The sequence below is a fragment of the Protopterus annectens genome, chromosome 2.part0 (assembly GCF_019279795.1).
Source record: "Protopterus annectens isolate FY-2018-M chromosome 2.part0, PAN1.0, whole genome shotgun sequence".
Classification (NCBI taxonomy): domain Eukaryota; kingdom Metazoa; phylum Chordata; order Ceratodontiformes; family Protopteridae; genus Protopterus; species Protopterus annectens.
In genome coordinates, this window is record NC_056728.1 from 44,734,961 (window position 1) to 44,753,607 (window position 18,647).

An 18,647-nucleotide genomic window follows, 5' to 3' on the forward strand; every position below is an offset into this window, starting at 1 on the left:
TGGGGGGAGATCACATGAGGTGACGGATAGATGTAAAGGGACTGGGGGCATGTATACAGTGAAGCATCGCTGGATGACTGTCTCAGATGAGGGACTCAGGCATAACAGCTGCTGCACTTGGTGATGTAAGGAGGTGGTGCGAACAGATCACAATATGCACCGAAACATTCGAGAGACGACTCCTGAATTCAGGTACCAACTCATGTGGCAAAAGAATGTTCCTGCTCACTTTAACTGAAAATATGTTGTATATCCCACAATGTGTGTTGCAATCAGAAACCACAGAGTCAAAATTGCCCATTTCCAAACTTGTATGGCCTCCCGACAGAGGACATGAACAGGTTCCCCCCTAGTTTGTTCAAGTACCACAACACTGACATGTTGTCAGTCTGAACTGAAATTACAGCCTGGGGGAGAATGTCCTAAAAAATCTGCAATGCAAGAAGGACCACCCTCATCTCTAGGAAACTGATGTGAAGACTGGCCTCAATATCGGACCAGGTCCCTTGAACCATCCTCCCTACAAAATGTCCCACTCCCAGTCTAGAAGACAGCTATCCCTGGCGACAGTGCCCAGAGGAGGGGGAAAACAATCAGTCTCCAGGTAGACACCAAGAGAAACTCCAACCACCACCTGATCTGATTTTGACAAACCTGTCAATGCAGCTGGGAGCTCCATCAGGTGTGTTAGACAAAACCACTGCACTACCATGTTCCACTGCAGAATCCTCACGTAATACCTCGTGAGGGTAATAAAAAAAATGGCAACTGCTTTGTGCCCAAACAGCCTGAGAACCAGATGAGCTAGGGGTTTCTGGCACGACAGTAATGAAACAGCAAAACCTCGCAGGGCTGACACTCAAGAAACTGGTAGCCTTGTGATTTGAGAGACTGTACCCAAGGGGCAACCTATAAATTCTATTGACTGCACAGGAAGGAGAATGGATTTCTGATACCTGACTTGCGATTCCCAATTAGCTGCGTACCTGGAGTAAGGTGTCACTGGCTCTGACCAACAATGCCCTCATGGAGGCTGTTAGAAGCCAATGGTCCAGGTAAGGAAAGACATGAAACCCCTACTGCCTGAGCCAGACTGTCGCTACTGCCATACACTTAGTAAACACATTGGGGGGGGGGGGGACTTGGAACTGAGAGAGACTGGCTTCCAGCCAAAAGCGCAGAAACATTCTAGATCTCTATATGATGACAGGCTTCCTTTAAGTCATTCACGCACATCCATGTCTTGAGAGGTAAAATGGACTGCACTGTGACCACCTTGAACTTAAGTCTGCTTGACGAAGTGGTTCATCCTGCTCAAATCCTAAATTGGCCTGAGGTCATACATACAGTTTAGTATATGTGGGTGGACACTTATCGAATGTACGGTCCTGATACACAGTAGGTCGACGCCAAATGGTCGACATGTGTGTTAGGTCAACAATCCCTGCACAGAGATTCCACTGATGAAAGGTAGAACCCGAAAGCTGTGTGTGTTTGTATAAATAAACGGTTGAGTGCATTTATTTATTTTTTGAGATTAATGTTGGTTATGTTCCGATATAATTAACTGCAGCATTCCTATCGTTTCTGTTTTGAACATTTCCTTCCCCCAGGGACTGTATGATCTCGGGCTTAGCATATATAAATAGAAGGGGGTGTGAAGGGGAGCTTGTTCCCTGCAAAAATACTTGCAGTTGATTTACTCCACTCCAGACATGTCATTCTGAGTGTGTTCAACATTAGGATGACGATCTGTAAGGTGTTGGGACACTGTGCATTCAATACAATGTGCTACATCCATATATATATATATATATATATATATATATATATATATATATATATATATATATATATATATATATATACATATATGTGTATGTGTGTGTGTATGACAGAACTGCAGCTGACTCGGTTGAAACTCTTTCACTGAACACACTACTGAATCACCAAATGATAGAAGAGTGCAAGTAGTATGGCATGGTGCCATTTCTGAGGATATGATTTGCTAGGAAGGTGAGTCCAGAAGATTATGTGTGGACTGGCAGTGTCCCCATCATGTCGCACCCCGAGATTTACAGAAGTCTGTCTTTCTGCCCCAGCACTAATTCACTATGCATGTTTTTTTCTTCTTCCCCACAGTTGTGCAGCCATGTAGATAATATATAAAATTAAAGGAAGTGTGGATGATGAAGCCTCCCACATGGGGGTGCAGGGGGGCTTGCCCCTCTGCAAAAATATTTTATTATGTGGCACTTTGTTATGTAGAATGCTTTCCATCATTTGTGATTCAGTGAAAAAAAGGTTTCAGGCAGCTGAGTTCTATACATACAAACATACATACATAAGGTACAATCACCCACACATGAGTGTGTGTCTATATATATATATATATATATATATATATATATATATATATATATATATATATATATATATATATATATATATATACACACACACACATATTATATATATATATATATATATATATATATATACATACATACATACATACATACACACACACACACACACACACGTATGTGTGTATACATATATATATATATATATATATATATATATATATTTTTTTTATATTATATATAGACACACACATTTAGATATACGCATGCACACACACAAGAAATGGAAAAAAAAAGCTACCAGGTTACATATATTTTATTTTCCCTTTCTTCTTTTTACCCCATGTCTCCAAACCATCAAGTCTCCCAAACTAGGCTAGAGTTCAATTTTCAGGGCCATATGGGGAAATCATCATTCTGGCAACCACAAGGACTGCTTGTGTCCTCTCTTGAATTTATCTGACCTAATCTCTTCCCTGAGCAGGCGTGTGTGTGACCTACATCACGGTGGCTTGGGTGATGGAGGATATCTGATCTCGGGAGGTGCATGTTTACTGCATGCATGCCAAATATCATTTCTAGGTGGCTACAAACTGTATAGCATGGGCACACTAGGATCTTTGCAGAAGGCAATACACCTGCACACCTTCAGATATCATCAATATTGGGTGCCAAGCTGCCTTCATCCCCCAGGATGCTCCTTCCCATGCTTCCCTGGTAGGTCCCTTTAGTGCTCATGCGGTTAGTTAAACAGAAGTCCTCTGTGGTGCTGTCACAGCTTTCTCTCTCAGTGCCACAGGGTCGATTCAAATGACATTTTTACACCCTCAGGCAATTTAATCCAGTCTTTGCCAATGTATTCTACCTTTCTCTCTCTCTCCACTCCTATTTCTGCAGCTGTTTCTTGGAAAGCAAGTCAAGCTCTCACTGTACTTTCACGTGAGGTACAGAATTTACTTTTTTTTGTCATAACTGCAGTGTGCACTAAATAACATAGACTTTAAATCATGACACTGGATAGGAAAGTAGTCAAACACTGCTTGCTAGGTCTGAAACCTGATGCTGCTGTCCTAAAATAAGCATTTACTGTATCACATCTGCATATGACTTTGTGAGAATCCATTTATTAGCATTTTGGATCAGTTTAGAAAATGTATTCTCTTTATGAAATGCAAATAATGTTTTGAGTTAATTCTTCTACCTGATTATGGATATCAAAAAGGTGAAGTACATTACACAGTCTGGTAATTCACTGCCTCAGCTATCAGAATCCCACACGTACATCTTTTTCCACACTTGCTCCCTGCAAGCTGAAGAATTCTGAGAGCTGGAGTTAGGCTACACCCTTTCTGTGATTCCAGTTCAGCAGTTACTGGGTCTGCCACTAGATTCTTATGCAAGTAACTATTCTCTATGACTCAGTAAAAGAGGTAAATTTTTAAAGGATTATGGCTTTGAATATGGCTCTAGAGTGATTTCATCAAATACGTGTTGAAGATATTCAACAAAATGTAGAATGACTAGTGCTCGTAGCTGCTCTATCCTCAAACTCTGAACATACACTTTTCTGGAAGAGGACACTTTTAGTTGACCATTTAAAATGGTACTTCATTAACACAGAAAGGAACTAGAAGAAAAGGACTCCATTATCACCTTCTCAGTAGGCCAGTTCGTCACCATCATTCCCAAAGTATGATAAGTGAGCTACCATCTTCTCTTTGAAAATATAGTCCCAAGTATTAAAAGGTTTAGACTTGGTTTCCACTGTCCTGACGGTGACTTCTCTAAAATCCACTAACTATGGAAAACTACCAGTTACCACTCTTATTTGAACCACATTCATTTTATTAGTGGAAAGTATTATTGTCATTTGATATCTTACCTTAATTCTCACCAGTCCACCTTTTTAATACACAGTAGTGAGACAGCCCTTTGGGGGGGGGGGTATGATTTGATGGGTAACCATTTGAAATCTCATGATTCGCTGCAGCAAGTCCCAAAACATTGAGAATGAATGGCAGAAAAAAATCAGACTTACACACACCAAGAGTAAGATGGCTATGTCATGGAATATTCCCTTTTCTCAGAGGTATGAGAATCTCTGATTTGGTATATATTAATTTGGTCTTGCTTCTTTGACCTCCTATTGAATCAGCTGTAGCCAAACCTGAATTCTAAAAAAACTCTATCCATCAATGCAGTTAACTTTTCTCATTGCATCACCTAGATGTTTAGTGCTCAAAACAGTTGTGTGCCTTAATGCTTTACTCATTTCCACTTGTTTCCCTGCCACAGATCAAGACTTCCCACTATTTTCGTGTTTTCTTGTTCAAAATCTCATGATGTATTAGAAAGGAATCTGCACTGAGTAGGCTAGGCATCTTGAGATACTGTAGCTTTCGCTATTAGCCAATATATGCAACTGTACAACCCGAGACTAAGATTTTTTTCCCTATAGAGTTAATCACTGGAGAAATCTTTGTATGCAGAACATGGATGAGCTGTACTGAAACACTACATAAACTGTTAAAATATTCTTCATTTTTGTCCAGTGAAATGTTCCTATCCATTTAACTACAAAATTAAGCACTGTGTGAAACTAACAGCAACAACTTTCAGTCATCAATAATGAAAACTTTCATACCATACATGACTGTGGGAGAAGGAGTGTCAGGAAAGTTAAGGAATTACAGCTTTAAACACTTAAATTCTGCCATCTCATCTCTTTTCATTGACGAAAAAGTCAATGGGATCAAGAAACTCTTACCTGCTTAAAGTAAGCATACATCATAGTAATTCAGTTGAAAAGAAGCAATATCTCCGTTTCCACAGACCATCTAAAGGCAGTAGCTCACAGCGATGTTACAGTAATAAAACAAAGGAGCACACAGTCCACCAAATAGTAACACTGAAGCAATCAAGTTAGGAATGTTTTCTGAAGACAATGTTTTTTTTTTTTTGTGTGAGGTGAATTATTTGTACCAGATGTTAATTGCATACATTCGCCTCAATGCCCGGCTTATGGCTGAAAGGCATCCTTGGTCCAGCCCACCTACTTAATTAGGAAGTGTAATTAAAAATATCTCATTTATAAAGTCTAGGTAGTATTATATTACAGGGAACTCCATTCTGGAAAAAAGAGAGACTGAAAAACAAAATCAGTGTGGTAATGCACACAATGGCTATTTTGCTATATTAAAAAAAAGAAAAAAGAAAACATATTTATGTAAAAGAAACAGAGTACCTCATGCATTAGCAGTACCCATATTTTAATACACATGATGAATATTATTTATTTATTCATTTTTTGTTTTAGTTTTACGGTGGAGTTCTCTCTAGATTTAGCTTATGAAGACTAGGCTGATGACTGGCATTCAACCATCTGACAATCCTTGGTACCCTATTTCTTCCAGCTTACTTATTAGGAAAATAGGTTAGAATTTGCTTTTCAAGTGCAAACCTTATTCTGTTCCTAAACAACATGCTGACATTAAAAGACCAAAAGCTGGTTCTTATTAAGGAATCATATTTTCATCTTAGGAAAAGTTCCATAACTGCATATAATACTATGGTCCAACCTCAGGACAGTGATTTATTCTCTGGTACCCTACAAGCTACTACAGCAATCCTATTACATACCTCTGACTCTCTTTTACTGACTTGCCTATCCTGCAGCCAGAGTATTAATTGGGGCATTGTAACATGATCATATTACTCCTGCATTAAGTGAAATGAGACAGCTGGCAGTCATAGCTTGGCTGATTTTTATAATTTTGGTTCTTACCTAGTTATCCCTACACATCCAGTGCAATTTCTGGATTACAGAACTTTTGGCACCTTGACCCCCCCCCCCCCCAACCCGGATTTACTAGCACTTCAGTCTACTAAAGAGAGGCTGACAATGCTTCTATGGGTTACCTTGGAAACAGTCATAACTACTTATCTAGTACCATCTCTTTGGACTTTAGTGCCTTTCCTGGTTGTGGAGGCCTATCTTAAAAGTTTTCCAAAATACTACATATAAAGGAAAACATATCTACACCTTAGACAAAAATTTTAGTGATGATATTTTTAATCGGACTGTAGTTTTATGGTTTTACATTATTGTCTGCTTATTGTATTAGATAATAAACTGTTGTTATAAACTTACCACCCGAACAAAAGTCTGAAGTTCAAATTTAAGGTGCAGGATGCAAGGGCACAGTCCTGCACTGAAACAGACCACGGAGTTAGTTTCCAGAGTGACAGCACTACAGTCTGGGGTCCTGTATTCCTTATAAACACATCAACTAAGATAACGATACCTGGTTTGGGAATCTCTGCAATTACAGGCTAGTCTGAGCAGTGGGCTAAAAAACAACCTGCTTTCCAATGCACAGGCTGTCAGGGCAATGTCTTTAAAAGTAGAAACACATGCATAAAAAACTCAAGGAATCTTCTTTGGAATATGGTAAGCCTCGAGGTTTGTGAAGGAAGGAACAGCAGCCTTTTAGTTACTTTCCTCCCTAAATTCAACCCAGTGATGATTAACATCAATGAAAACTAAAAGAAAGTTATTACAAGGGACAATATGAATAAATGTAACTCTAATCTCAAGATAATTGATCTAGTCTCTTTTTAAGGCATGATCTAGTTGTGTGTCCATCCAACTACATCAATATTCAAGTTGATAACCTATTGCCAAGTCCTGCAGAAGGCTGCAACCCCTCATTCTTCTGCAGTTATATCACTGGCTCCCTATTGAAATGTCAGCACTCAAAATGGCAAGTGCCGAAAAAAAAAAAAAAACAAAACAGGAGAACAGAGAATCTCAAAATTCATTCTTCTCCTTAAAACCTCTTTTTGCAGAGGGCAAGCCCCCCTCCACCCACTATACCCCCGATCTTATATATACTAAATCTGAGGTCGCCATACGTCAGAGAAAAAGGAATATTCTGATAAATGGCATACAGGACTTAGCATATGTAAATCCATTCTTTTGGCCATTCATTCTCTGAGGTTTGGGACTCTCTAGCGGGTCCACCACTTCAAATGGTTAGCTATATCATCTTATCCTCCAATTACTTTTTTCTCACTTTCACTGGTGAACAAACTGAAAATGCAATACCAACCATTAGAAGGGGAAGAGCCACTGCTGTCTGCTTGCCGTGCAGTACTTGCGTCGCTAGAAGTATGGCTTTTTGAACGATCATGCTTTACTAGTTCTTCCAAATCTGAAAATAGAGACAAACAAAAACATTTAGATTAGTTTAATTAACTATCTGTTCTCAAAATATCACTCTGTACAGTGGCCAAATATGACAAACCATCCCCTGAATTCATGCTGCTCCCTCCAATGACCTTAGCTCTCTGCAATATTTCACATAGGTCAATACAAGTGAAGTACACAGTCTTGCACAATTAAGATTTATTCTGAAATATTATTATCTATCTGTGCTCTCTGGTCCCTCCAAACCTCCCTGGCTTCCACAATTTGCCCAGACTCAGGCCACTGTCATTGCTTCTTACTAAGAGAAACCCCATTTATGCAGCAGACCAGTTAAGGTCCTAGTTGAGTCAGTGGCTGGTAGAGTGACATCAGGAAATCATTACCAGCCCTTGCTTTAACTTGAAGCCTGCATGGTCTCTGCTAAAGGCCACACAAGCATCAGGATCTCACAAGCTCTCTTTCCTGGGATAGCAGAGCTGACCACTGACCACTCGATCCTAATCCTCCAACCAGACCTACCAAAAGCCTATGTCCATTTTTGAACTTGGGTAACTCAGCACAGACAGACATCCTTGCTCTATGCCAATAGGCCACTTCTTTTGGAAAAGATTTACAATTACAATCACAAAATGTGTAGTTCTGATTCTGTCCATGTGAATTTGTTGTCAAGCAGTCTCAAAAGCAGTACTAACATAATATCAGTTGACAACACTGTCTTTCATAAATAACATTCTAAAGACAGGGCAACGAATACAGAAATGTACCATCAGCTGATGAAAGCGCTCACTCTAGCACACATACCTGAAATTCATCTTGTACAGCATCTGTTGTTCATCAGACATAGTGTTCTGTTTGAACCAGGCTCTAATGAGGTTCATCATCTCTGGGACATTTTACAAAATTCCTGAGGCTCCAAGACCAATCTAAGTGTATTTTTCATTTATTTTCACTTATTTCATTGCATTTCCATTTGCCTATCATTTTTATCTGTGCCTTACAACCAATTTATCACATTTGCTCTATTTTAAAGCAATTTACTGATGAAATGCAGTTCATTACTGTTTAACTGTATTTCTTCATACTATAAGTTCTGTTTTTGTCTGTAAGTGGTTAATTATGCTTTTTCTGTAAATGTTACTGTGTTCTTAACCCTTAAATTGAGTAGCATAGTCTGGATAAAGGTTTGCTGCATCCAGAGCTGTTTGTTTTTGCCTTCTGTGTTTCTGGCAACCATTTTGTGTTGGTAGGGGTCTATTTTCTCTGTTAGTGAGAACTGCAGGGTTGCCTGGACCTTGTCCGGCACAAGCTGATTGGTAAGGAAAGCAGGGTCTTGCAGGATTGGCTAGATTTCTGCATTTGAGCTAGTTTGGGCCTGTTTGCACGTAGCGTACCACAGCCACACTCGTTTTAACCCATTGCAAAGTATTCCAGCTACAAATTTTCCCTTAGTAGCACTTGTGTGATCACCTAGTAGTACTCATCTTAGACCTTCCACCCTTTACCCCCTTAGCTCTCTCTGGCCTCTCTCCCTCATATTCTGAAAAATATGGATGGACAATTTCCAATTGTTTCTCTGCCAGTCTGGTTGATATTGGCATCCTGAGACAGTGTCGCAACTGCCTCATGTACACAGACAACGCATCCTGAGACAGTGTCGCAACTGCCTCATGTACACAGACAACCCACTACAACTACCTCCACCTAGGAACACAATTTGTGAAAGATGCAATTACATTAAGAACCTATGCTCTCTCCCTCACAAGCCAGTATATCTGGCACTGAGAAGGTTGTCAGCACAAACACCACACCTCAACCACCACCAATACCTACACAACACACATCCACATATGCGGAGGTCCTCAACAAAAACATACCCAAACAACAGAGACCTCAGAGGCATAATCACATGTGAACTCCACACCACACATAGTCCACACACCTGTATCTCACAGCCACTAAGGCCTAACCAAAAACCCAACATATTAGTCAGAGACTCCATTGTGAGACACACAGATGTGCCCCTCACCAGGCTGGATAAGTAGAAAGTCAGGGTTTGTTGTTTGTCAGGTGCCAGAATCTGCCACATCACACATGCACTCAAGTCTCATTATGACTCTGCCATAGTCCATGTTGGCGTGAATGACTTGAGACATACCTCCCTGGACTATATGAAGAGACATGATTAAGCTCTCTGAATATGTGTCCCAGGCAGGTACGTCCCTAGCCTTAAGCAGCATTCTACAGTCACCCAGAATGATGCCTCAATACAAATAGCAAATAACTGACTAACAATTTGCTTAGTTTCTGGTGTCATTCTAAGGGAATTGAGTACTGACAGCCTGGAACAGACCAGACATGGCCTGGATCTGTCTCCCTTGGGCTTCAGGCGTCTGGCAAAGGTTCTTGCTTCCCACATAGTGTCTTTTTCAGGCAATACCATGAAGTTAAAACTATCAACCTGAAAACTTCATCTACACGCAAATTAAAGGTCATGCTGCTAAACGCTAGGAGTCTAAACATGAAACTGCACTCAGTGCAAGCATTCTTAACCATGGAAGATGCTGACATTTGTGCAGCCACAGAAACCTGGTTCAAAGTTGCGGAAAGCACCCCAGCCATACCGGCTTACTCATCCTATCATACATTCAGACCCCAAACTGTGGGCAGCAAAGCAAAAGGATGTGGAGTATGAATATATATTAAAGACATACACACATCCAAGTTGGTCAAACAGTATGATGCACAGGAGACACTCCAGGTGGAGTTAACTGTTGACAAGACCCTTTTCAAATCATAGCTAGCTACAGGCCCCCAACTTTGACTCAACATGCCCACTCCACCTATCTGGACCTCTTCGAATCTATCAAGATTCAACCCTTTACCCTGATCCTGGGAGATCCAACCATAGACTGGAAGAACTACTCATGCCAAAACACAAATGCCCAGAGATTACTTGATTTCTTCAATGCAAATGCCTTGGACCGGCTGGCCGACACCCCCACAAGAGGTGATATCATCTTGGACTTGGTATTAACCAACATGAGTAACCACTGAAGCATCCCTATAGTGTCTGATAAGATCCGACCACAATGAAGTCACTTTCGAAGTCACCATCATCCTACAACCAGCCCAGCTAGGATCAAAGAAAAAAAAAATCTCTAAAGCTGATCATAACCTCCTGAGGGAGATATAAACAGCTTCACAGCCCCCTCCCCCTCCACAGGATTTTGCACAAATGTCCAAACCTACACCAAAGTACTATACAAGCATGTATATAGCTGTATGGAATCAGGAATACCAGACAGGACAAAATCCTCCTCCTTAAGGAAGCGTAAACCTGTCTGGTGACATCTGCAATAAATAAACTGTAAAAGGAAAATATTGCTTTACAGGACCAAGGAGGAGTAGGTATCCAATTGGAAGCAAGCTCTCCTTAGTATGAACAAGCAAATAAGAGCACTAGTGATATCCTCCAAAGCGGTCACATCTACTAAAGACAATCATAAGGCCTTATTCACATACGCCCGTAATCTCAAAGGAAGCACTCAGATCTGTTCAGAACTAGTGGTCAAGGACACCACACACACACAAATGTTGTAGATACAGCCAACTTGCTAGCAGACAGGTACAGTGAAAACTTCACCTCTCTGTCCCTCCCATCAGTAAATCAGGACATCCACAACACCCGTCCCCCTCCCCTTATCTCCCCTCCCCTTATCTCTAGGGAGCAAGTCATCACTGCCCTCTCAAAATTAAAAAATACAGCTTTCATAGGACCCGATAACATCCCAGGCTGCATCCTACATATACTCAGGCAGGAACTTGCAGCACCATTAGGCACTCTATTCAACCAAAGCTCGAGTACTGGCTTCATCCCAGCCGAGTGGAGGACAGCCACTGTCATCCCTTTGCCCAAAAGGTGGAGCATCCACTGATCCAGGAAATTATAGATCCATCAGCCTAACTAGCCTGATCTGCAATGCCATGGAAATGATTATCATGGATCTCATTAACAAGGACGTTGGCAACCTCCAAACACTCGATCCTATGCAGTTTGATTTCGTCAAGGGGAGGTCATGCCTTTTAAACTTGGTTGACTTCTTTGAGACAGTCACCAAAGCCATGGATGAGGGGAAGACTGTGCACACTGCCTACCCTGACCTGGCCAAAACCTTCGATACTATTCCCCACTCGGGTATAATAGATAAACTCTCACAACTAAACATCAATCTGTAAGTTACCAGATGGGTAGCAAACTGGCTCACTGATAAAACCCACCTAGTCAAAATAGGGGAAGCCATCTCAAGCAGTAGACCCGTAACAAGCGGAGTACCTCAGGGATTGGTCTTGGGGCCTGTGTTGTTTGGGATATACTTTTGTGACGTGCAGGCCAAAACCAGTGGGCTATGGCTAACCAAGTTTGCAGATGACTGCAAGCTGGGCGCTGTCATCAATTTCTATAGTCAGGTGGACATCCTCCAAGAGGGTCTCACCCAAACAAATGACTGGTGCCAGAAACATGGCCTCAAACAGAATGCCAAAAAATGCATCATCATTCCCTTTAGGGAGAGTGACATCCCCAAAACTTATCACATTGATAATAAGGTCCTAAGCATGCAATCAGTTGTGAAGAACTAGGGCACCCAGGTTGATAGCAAACTGACTTCTGACCACCATATTGCCTCCGTTACATGGAAGGCTTTCTACATGGCCTACCTAATTAGGAAGGGTATCTCATCCAGGGACAAGGAAGTCATAACATCCCTATATTCTTCCCTTATAAGACCCATTATTCCATACAACACCCCTTTCGGCATGCATCTCACAAAGCCCATGCAGTAGCTGGAGAGACCACAGAGGTTTCTCAGCAGGAGAATCCAGGGCCTCAAACATCTACCCTACACAGATAATAGAGAGACAGGGCTTTTAGCCTCAGTCTCATACAGACTCCTCAGAGGTGACCTCTGTCTGACATACAAAGCAATCTCAGACCCTGCCTTGATGGGACAGCTGCATATCCGCAAGTCAAGCTCCACTCGAGTAACCCAACCTCAACCTGGTCTGTGGCATCAATAGGACTTGTTGGTTGGACAGATTTGTGTCCCAGAGACTCCCCCATCTGTGGAATAAACTCCCTCTCTGCGTCAAGCAGAGTACCTCATTATCCCTTTTTAAGCGCAACCTGGATAACTGGATGGGGAACAGAAAATACACCCCTGGGAATCTATCTGTGTCCCTGCTGAACAAACTTGTCGGAACATGGGCTAAATTCTTGGCAAGGCTTGTAAGGGCCTCAGTGCCAATAGCCTAGTAATTTCCTATGAAAATATCCTGCTTAATTCAATATAAGATGATGCATAAATAATATGAGATACATACAAGAATAAAAAGACACACCATCCTGCAAAAATATACCTATACCACATTAAGGTTAGCATAAAAATTCACAGACACACAGACTTGCAGAACCAAGTCACCCATGGCACATCTTTAAAGCATTTTAGGAAACTGGATCACTCGCCAAAAATTCAGAAAGACATTGGAAGGAAGTACATGCATCTACTGAAGGTACCCCAGCCTAAAAATGAGTTGATCTTTTCAACAAAGTGGGCACTGAACTTTTGTACATTTTGATAATGCACAATAAGATACATATTATTGACATTTCTTGGGAGATTTAAGAATATAATTTAAACATTTGTTGAAATGAGAGGACACATTTATTTTATGTAGGACTGATACAGACACACTGAAACCATAACTGACTGGCATATGAAAACACCACCAATCCCTCCCCAAACTCCAATTACAAAATAGCACCTGTTACTGCTCTCCCTAATATGACTGCAGTAGATGTCGATTTTGAAGGACATAGAGGTTCCCCCTTCCACTTTATTAAGGCCATCACAATTTCAGTTAGGATGAAGAATGCACCCCAGAAGGGCTCCTGAAATGATAACTTTCAATTCAGTTCAAGTTTATGTAGCAGTTCAGCCAGGAGAACTTCCCTCCCAACCTGAAGATGCAACCAGTGGTGAGGGGGAAGAAGGGAGGAAAACAGCAATAAGGAACAAAGTCTACAACTTAAGTTCCAAGCAACAGAGCAACATGAAGGATTGGTAAAAGGTTATAACTTTGTACCAGCCAGAAGAGTTATCCCAGTTAAGACTGTGACTGAACTGACATACCTGTGGAAATTAAATCTTTATTTATTTTTTAACTGAACAGTATCATCCTGCAGGAATACATATAAAACAGTACCTGGAAAAGGTAGAATACTTTTAATCCAGTTCCTTTCTCCATATTAAAAACATATAGGAACATAGGAAAATAGAACACTACTATATGCCGAGGCATTATATGGTCCCCATGATCGCTTGATCGTGGGGACCATAAAATAACTAGCCATATACAGCAGACAAACAATACTGCTTAGTTCCCAAATGCTTATGGCTATATTAGATTATTACCATAACAACCTCCAATATACTTTTTTTCAACTGACTGACACACACACACACACACACACACACACACACACACAGCAATTTTAAAATTATATGTTATGACTGATATTAGGTTTATAAAGTCAGACAAAGGTGGAGGCACGGGGATGATGGCCAAGGCAAGATCTCAGTCTTGCATGCAAAAATTATTAGATGGCAAAATTACTTGTAAAAAAAAAAATGCTTTATATGATGTCAACATCCAAAATATGTTATTTTGTAAAACAAAACTACCAAAGGAATAACACGCTAGCTGAAGATAAAAACTTGTTTTATTATCAAACAAATAAAATAGGTTAAGCGCTTTCACTTTTGCTTCATTAGACCATATACACAGAGAGAAGAGCAACCTTTACTTATAGGCAATACAATTACTAAGCAACCAATCACATGCTAAGCGTCACAGTTAAAGGAGAAAGACAGAATAAAACCACAGATTATAAAAAATTGTATACATATCTGCAGAAACTGCATACAGAAAAAATGCATACAAAGAGAAATTCAACTTGCAGAAAGACATCAATGTCATAAAACAACCACATAGAGGCAAAATATAAAAACAAAAATAAGCAAAAAATATAAAAAAAAGTTTTTTTTTAACTCCTAAGATTACGTCCCTTCAGAATGGGTCTCAGTGGGACTTTCTCATTAAGCTCACTACCCTGATCAGCTGCCAGTCTTATCATCCATCTAACCTCCCTGGTTTCGGTTAGATTCCTGATGTCACCACCTCTAATGCTGGGATAAATTCTGTTAATAACCATGAACCTGAAGGTGCGTCTGTTGTTAGTACTGATCCCATGTTTAGAGAGGGAATTAGTGGTAGAGGCACAGCGTACGCTATACAAGTGTTCTCTAATTCTATCCCTCAAGGTTCTTTCGGTTTTCTTAACACAAAATGCTTTACAGAATGTGCAATAAGCAAGAGAGACGACATGCGTAGTCATACAGGTAGCTCCTATCCTAAAACTAATTCTATGACCAGTGTCAGGGTGCTCAAAGCATCCACTTCTGTCTATGAAACTGAAAAAGGTTGCAATTACCACAGGGTGTTGTAGTCCCTTCAGTCCCACTCACATCATGCTTGTAAGTGCCCAGATAGCACAACAACCACTTCAAATTTTTCTTGTTCTTGTAAAGGAATTTAGGTGCATCACATACTAGTCTTTTGATACTGGGGTCAAGAGGTTAACAAGCCTCAGTGTTTCCTAATGATGTTCATGGTCATTCTGGTATCTGTAGTATAGCTAAGTGGAACAAAAATGTTGCCAGGTACAACACGTAATGGACGTGCATTGTCCCCATCCTGTTCAGAAAAATGCGGTTTCGCTATATTGGCCCTAAGGGGGGAATGGTGGTTAGTACCGCATCGACCTCTCCTTCCTTAGATTTAGGTCATGATGGAACTCAATCAGGTCATCAACCCCACCTGTCCAAATAAAAAACAAATAGTCTACAAATCTATGGTAAAATAGAATATACCATTGAAATATAGAGGTGGGGAAAAAATATTCCCCCTCCCAGCATGCCATAACCATGTATATCACTTTTAGTAACAAGATAATAATGTTCACTGTCACCCAACATCTCTTTCATAGATCGAATCTCCAATTCTTTGGAGAAACTGGCATTGATGTGATAACACCATAGCCATCAGGCCAGCCGACAAAGGATAGGCATGACTACTTTCGATCTATGAAATAGATGTTGGGTGACAGTGAACATTATAATGTTGTTACTAAAAGTGATATACATTTTCTTAAACTGGGAATAGACAGACAATCTATTAATGGAATGCTTGAATGATAAGAAAATCAATTATGAACTGTATAATTATTTTTTGGTCAATGAGCCAATTGTGGCTTGTCAGGGTTGGGTTACAAAATCCTTCTCCATTTTTGTAGAGAAACACTTCCGTCCCATTCTGGATAAGAATTAAATAGTGCTCAAGGATTCCAAACAATTCCTTCGGAACCTGTCTGACTTCATTAAGACAGCCCCTTAGTAGAAGGTATTTTCTAGTAACGATGGACATACAGTCCCTCTTTACAATGATTCCTAACTGCACTGGGCGTCATATGTTGAGAGGTATCTTAATAACTACAGCAGTTATGACCAACCCCCACCTGAGTTATTACACCTCAGTATGAGATTAGTCCTTAAGAACATTTTTGTATTCGATGGAATCTAGCAACAAATGGATGGCGTAGAGATGGGCACGTCCAGTGCCAATAGCTACGCCAACATGTTTATGGCATGCTTGGAGAAGGAATGTCTTTTCCACACCTATATATTATTTCAACTGTATATTCCATTTTACCATAGATTTGTAGATGATTTTTTTATTTTATTTGGACAGGTGGGGTTGAGGACCTGATAGTTCCATCATGACCTAAATCTGACCACCAACCTTTTGAAGTTTTCTTGGATATATTCAGAGACACGGATTGAATTCCTAGATCTACTTATAAATAGACAAGCAGATGGGTTGTTGTGTACAGGAATTTATAGAAAGCTGTGTTATAGGAACCCTTTGCTCCACAGACACAGTATGCACCCTCCACATGTGTTTAGAAACATAGTGAAGGAACAGGGGCTTTGACCCTCTAGATTAAATGGGGCAGAAGAAGGTTTCAATCAAGAACTTACTCAGCTAAGGTATAGGCTAAGGGATAGAGGTTATAAGGAAGGAAAGGTTGATGCGGTACTAACCTCCCCCCCACCCCCCCAGGGCCAATATAGCAAAACCGTATTTTTCTGAACAGGATGGGGGTAATGTACGTCCATTACCTGTTGTACTTGGCAGCATTTCTGTTCCACTTAGCTATACCACAGATTCCAGGAGGACTATGAACATCATTAGGAAACACTGGGGCTTGTTAACCACTGACCCCAGTATCAAAAGAATGGTAGGGGACACACCTAGATTCCTTTGCAAGAACAAGAAGAACTTGGAAGAGGTTGTTGGGCTATCCGGACAGTTACAAGCATGATGCGAGTGGGATTGAAGGGACTATGACACCCTATGGTAATTGCAACCTTTTGCAGTTTCATAGACAGAAGTGGGTGCTTTCAGCACCCTGACACTGGTCCTAGGTTTAGTTTTAGGATAGGGGCTACCTGTATGACTATGCATGTCATCTATTTGCTTATTGCATGCTCTGCAAAGCATTTTATGTTGGTAAACTGACAAGAATCTCGAGAGATGGAATTAGAGAACACTTATATAGCATACGCTGTGCTTCTACCACCAATGTCCTCTCTAAACATGTGATCAATACTAACAACAGACACACCTTCAGGTTCATGGTTATTGACAGAATTTATCCCAGCATTTGAGGTGGTGACATCAGGAATCTAACTGAAACCAGGGAGGTTAGATGGATGATAAGACTGGCAGCTGATCAGGGTAGTGGGCTTAACGAGAGAGTCCCACTTAGACCCATTCTGAAGGGACGTATCTTAGGAGTTAAAAGACTTTTTTATACTTTTTGCTTATTTTTGTTTTTATATTTTTGTCTCCATGTGTTTGTTTTATGACATTGATGTTTTTCTGCATGTTGAATCTCTCTTTGTATGCATTTTTTCTGTATGCAGTTTCTATAGATATGTATACAATTTTACATAAGCTGCGCTTTTAATATGTCTTTCTCCTTTAACTGTGGCCCTTAGGAGGTGATCGGTTGTTTAGTAATTGGATTGCCTACAAGTAAAGGTTGCTCTTCTATCTGTGTATATGGTCTGAAGAAGCAAAAGTGAAAGTGCTTACCTATTTTGTTTGTTTGGTAATAAAACAAGTTTTTATCTTCAACTTGTGTGTTATTCCATTGGTCGTTTTGTTTTACATTTGGATTTTGCTTTTCCAACGGCATATTTATCCCGGTCTGTGTACACATTTCCTCAGTTTCTACCCATTAACGTTTTTATTTTGTTCGATTTACTAGAACAAGACCAATTAGATGTTGACACCCCATCCCCAAATGAACTTCCCAAGATTGGCAAAACTTTTGAGATATTTAAGATTCACAAAGACAGTCAAAATATACTATTCTGTACAACTATTGCTGCTGGAGGGTTTAAAAGAGCTATTAGTACTGTAACTGGAAGACTGGATGCTAGGTTAAAGAAGGTTGTGGAACAAACTCCTTTTTTAAGACATTCACAATATATGTTCCTGAACTATTACATACATATGACTATAATGGATCATATTTAGTTTTGTTTAGAGATGATGCCCAGTTTTCTTATACAGCCCCTCCTAACACACATTTGCTTTTAGTATGAGGGAAATTAAGTTTCTTTGCAGCAATTCTTTTGTTTGAAAAAAACTGTTATTTTACAAACATTATATAGATTACATCTTTTTTTTTTTTTTGGTGAAAGGGCACCATTGATGATTTTTTGAGAACTGAAGCAAGATAAACAGTGAATTTAAAAACCTTGTGCTAAGAATGAAATTAGATTAAACAATATGTTAAATACTGCAATATTATCAATGGTTTTGATTGCACAGGAGTCTCTTCTTTTCAGGAAAATAACGTAGAGCTTCTTGTATTCTAACAGTTG

At 40.1% G+C, this 18,647-nt stretch overlaps 1 protein-coding gene across 4 annotated transcripts in view; it reads right to left on the reverse strand.

The window, feature by feature from the left end:
* HYLS1 (HYLS1 centriolar and ciliogenesis associated) overlaps positions 1-18,647 on the reverse strand; it is a 418,183-nt gene that overhangs the window by 344,136 nt on the left and 55,400 nt on the right. For 3 of the 4 annotated variants that reach the window (XM_044060530.1, XM_044060528.1, XM_044060531.1), the window contains one exon: positions 7,478-7,579. The exons of the other annotated variant lie outside the window; for it this stretch is intronic. In XM_044060530.1, the coding sequence (XP_043916465.1) occupies positions 7,478-7,579 (102 nt within the window). The remainder of the gene's footprint in view (positions 1-7,477; positions 7,580-18,647) is intronic. 4 annotated transcript variants of the gene reach the window in all.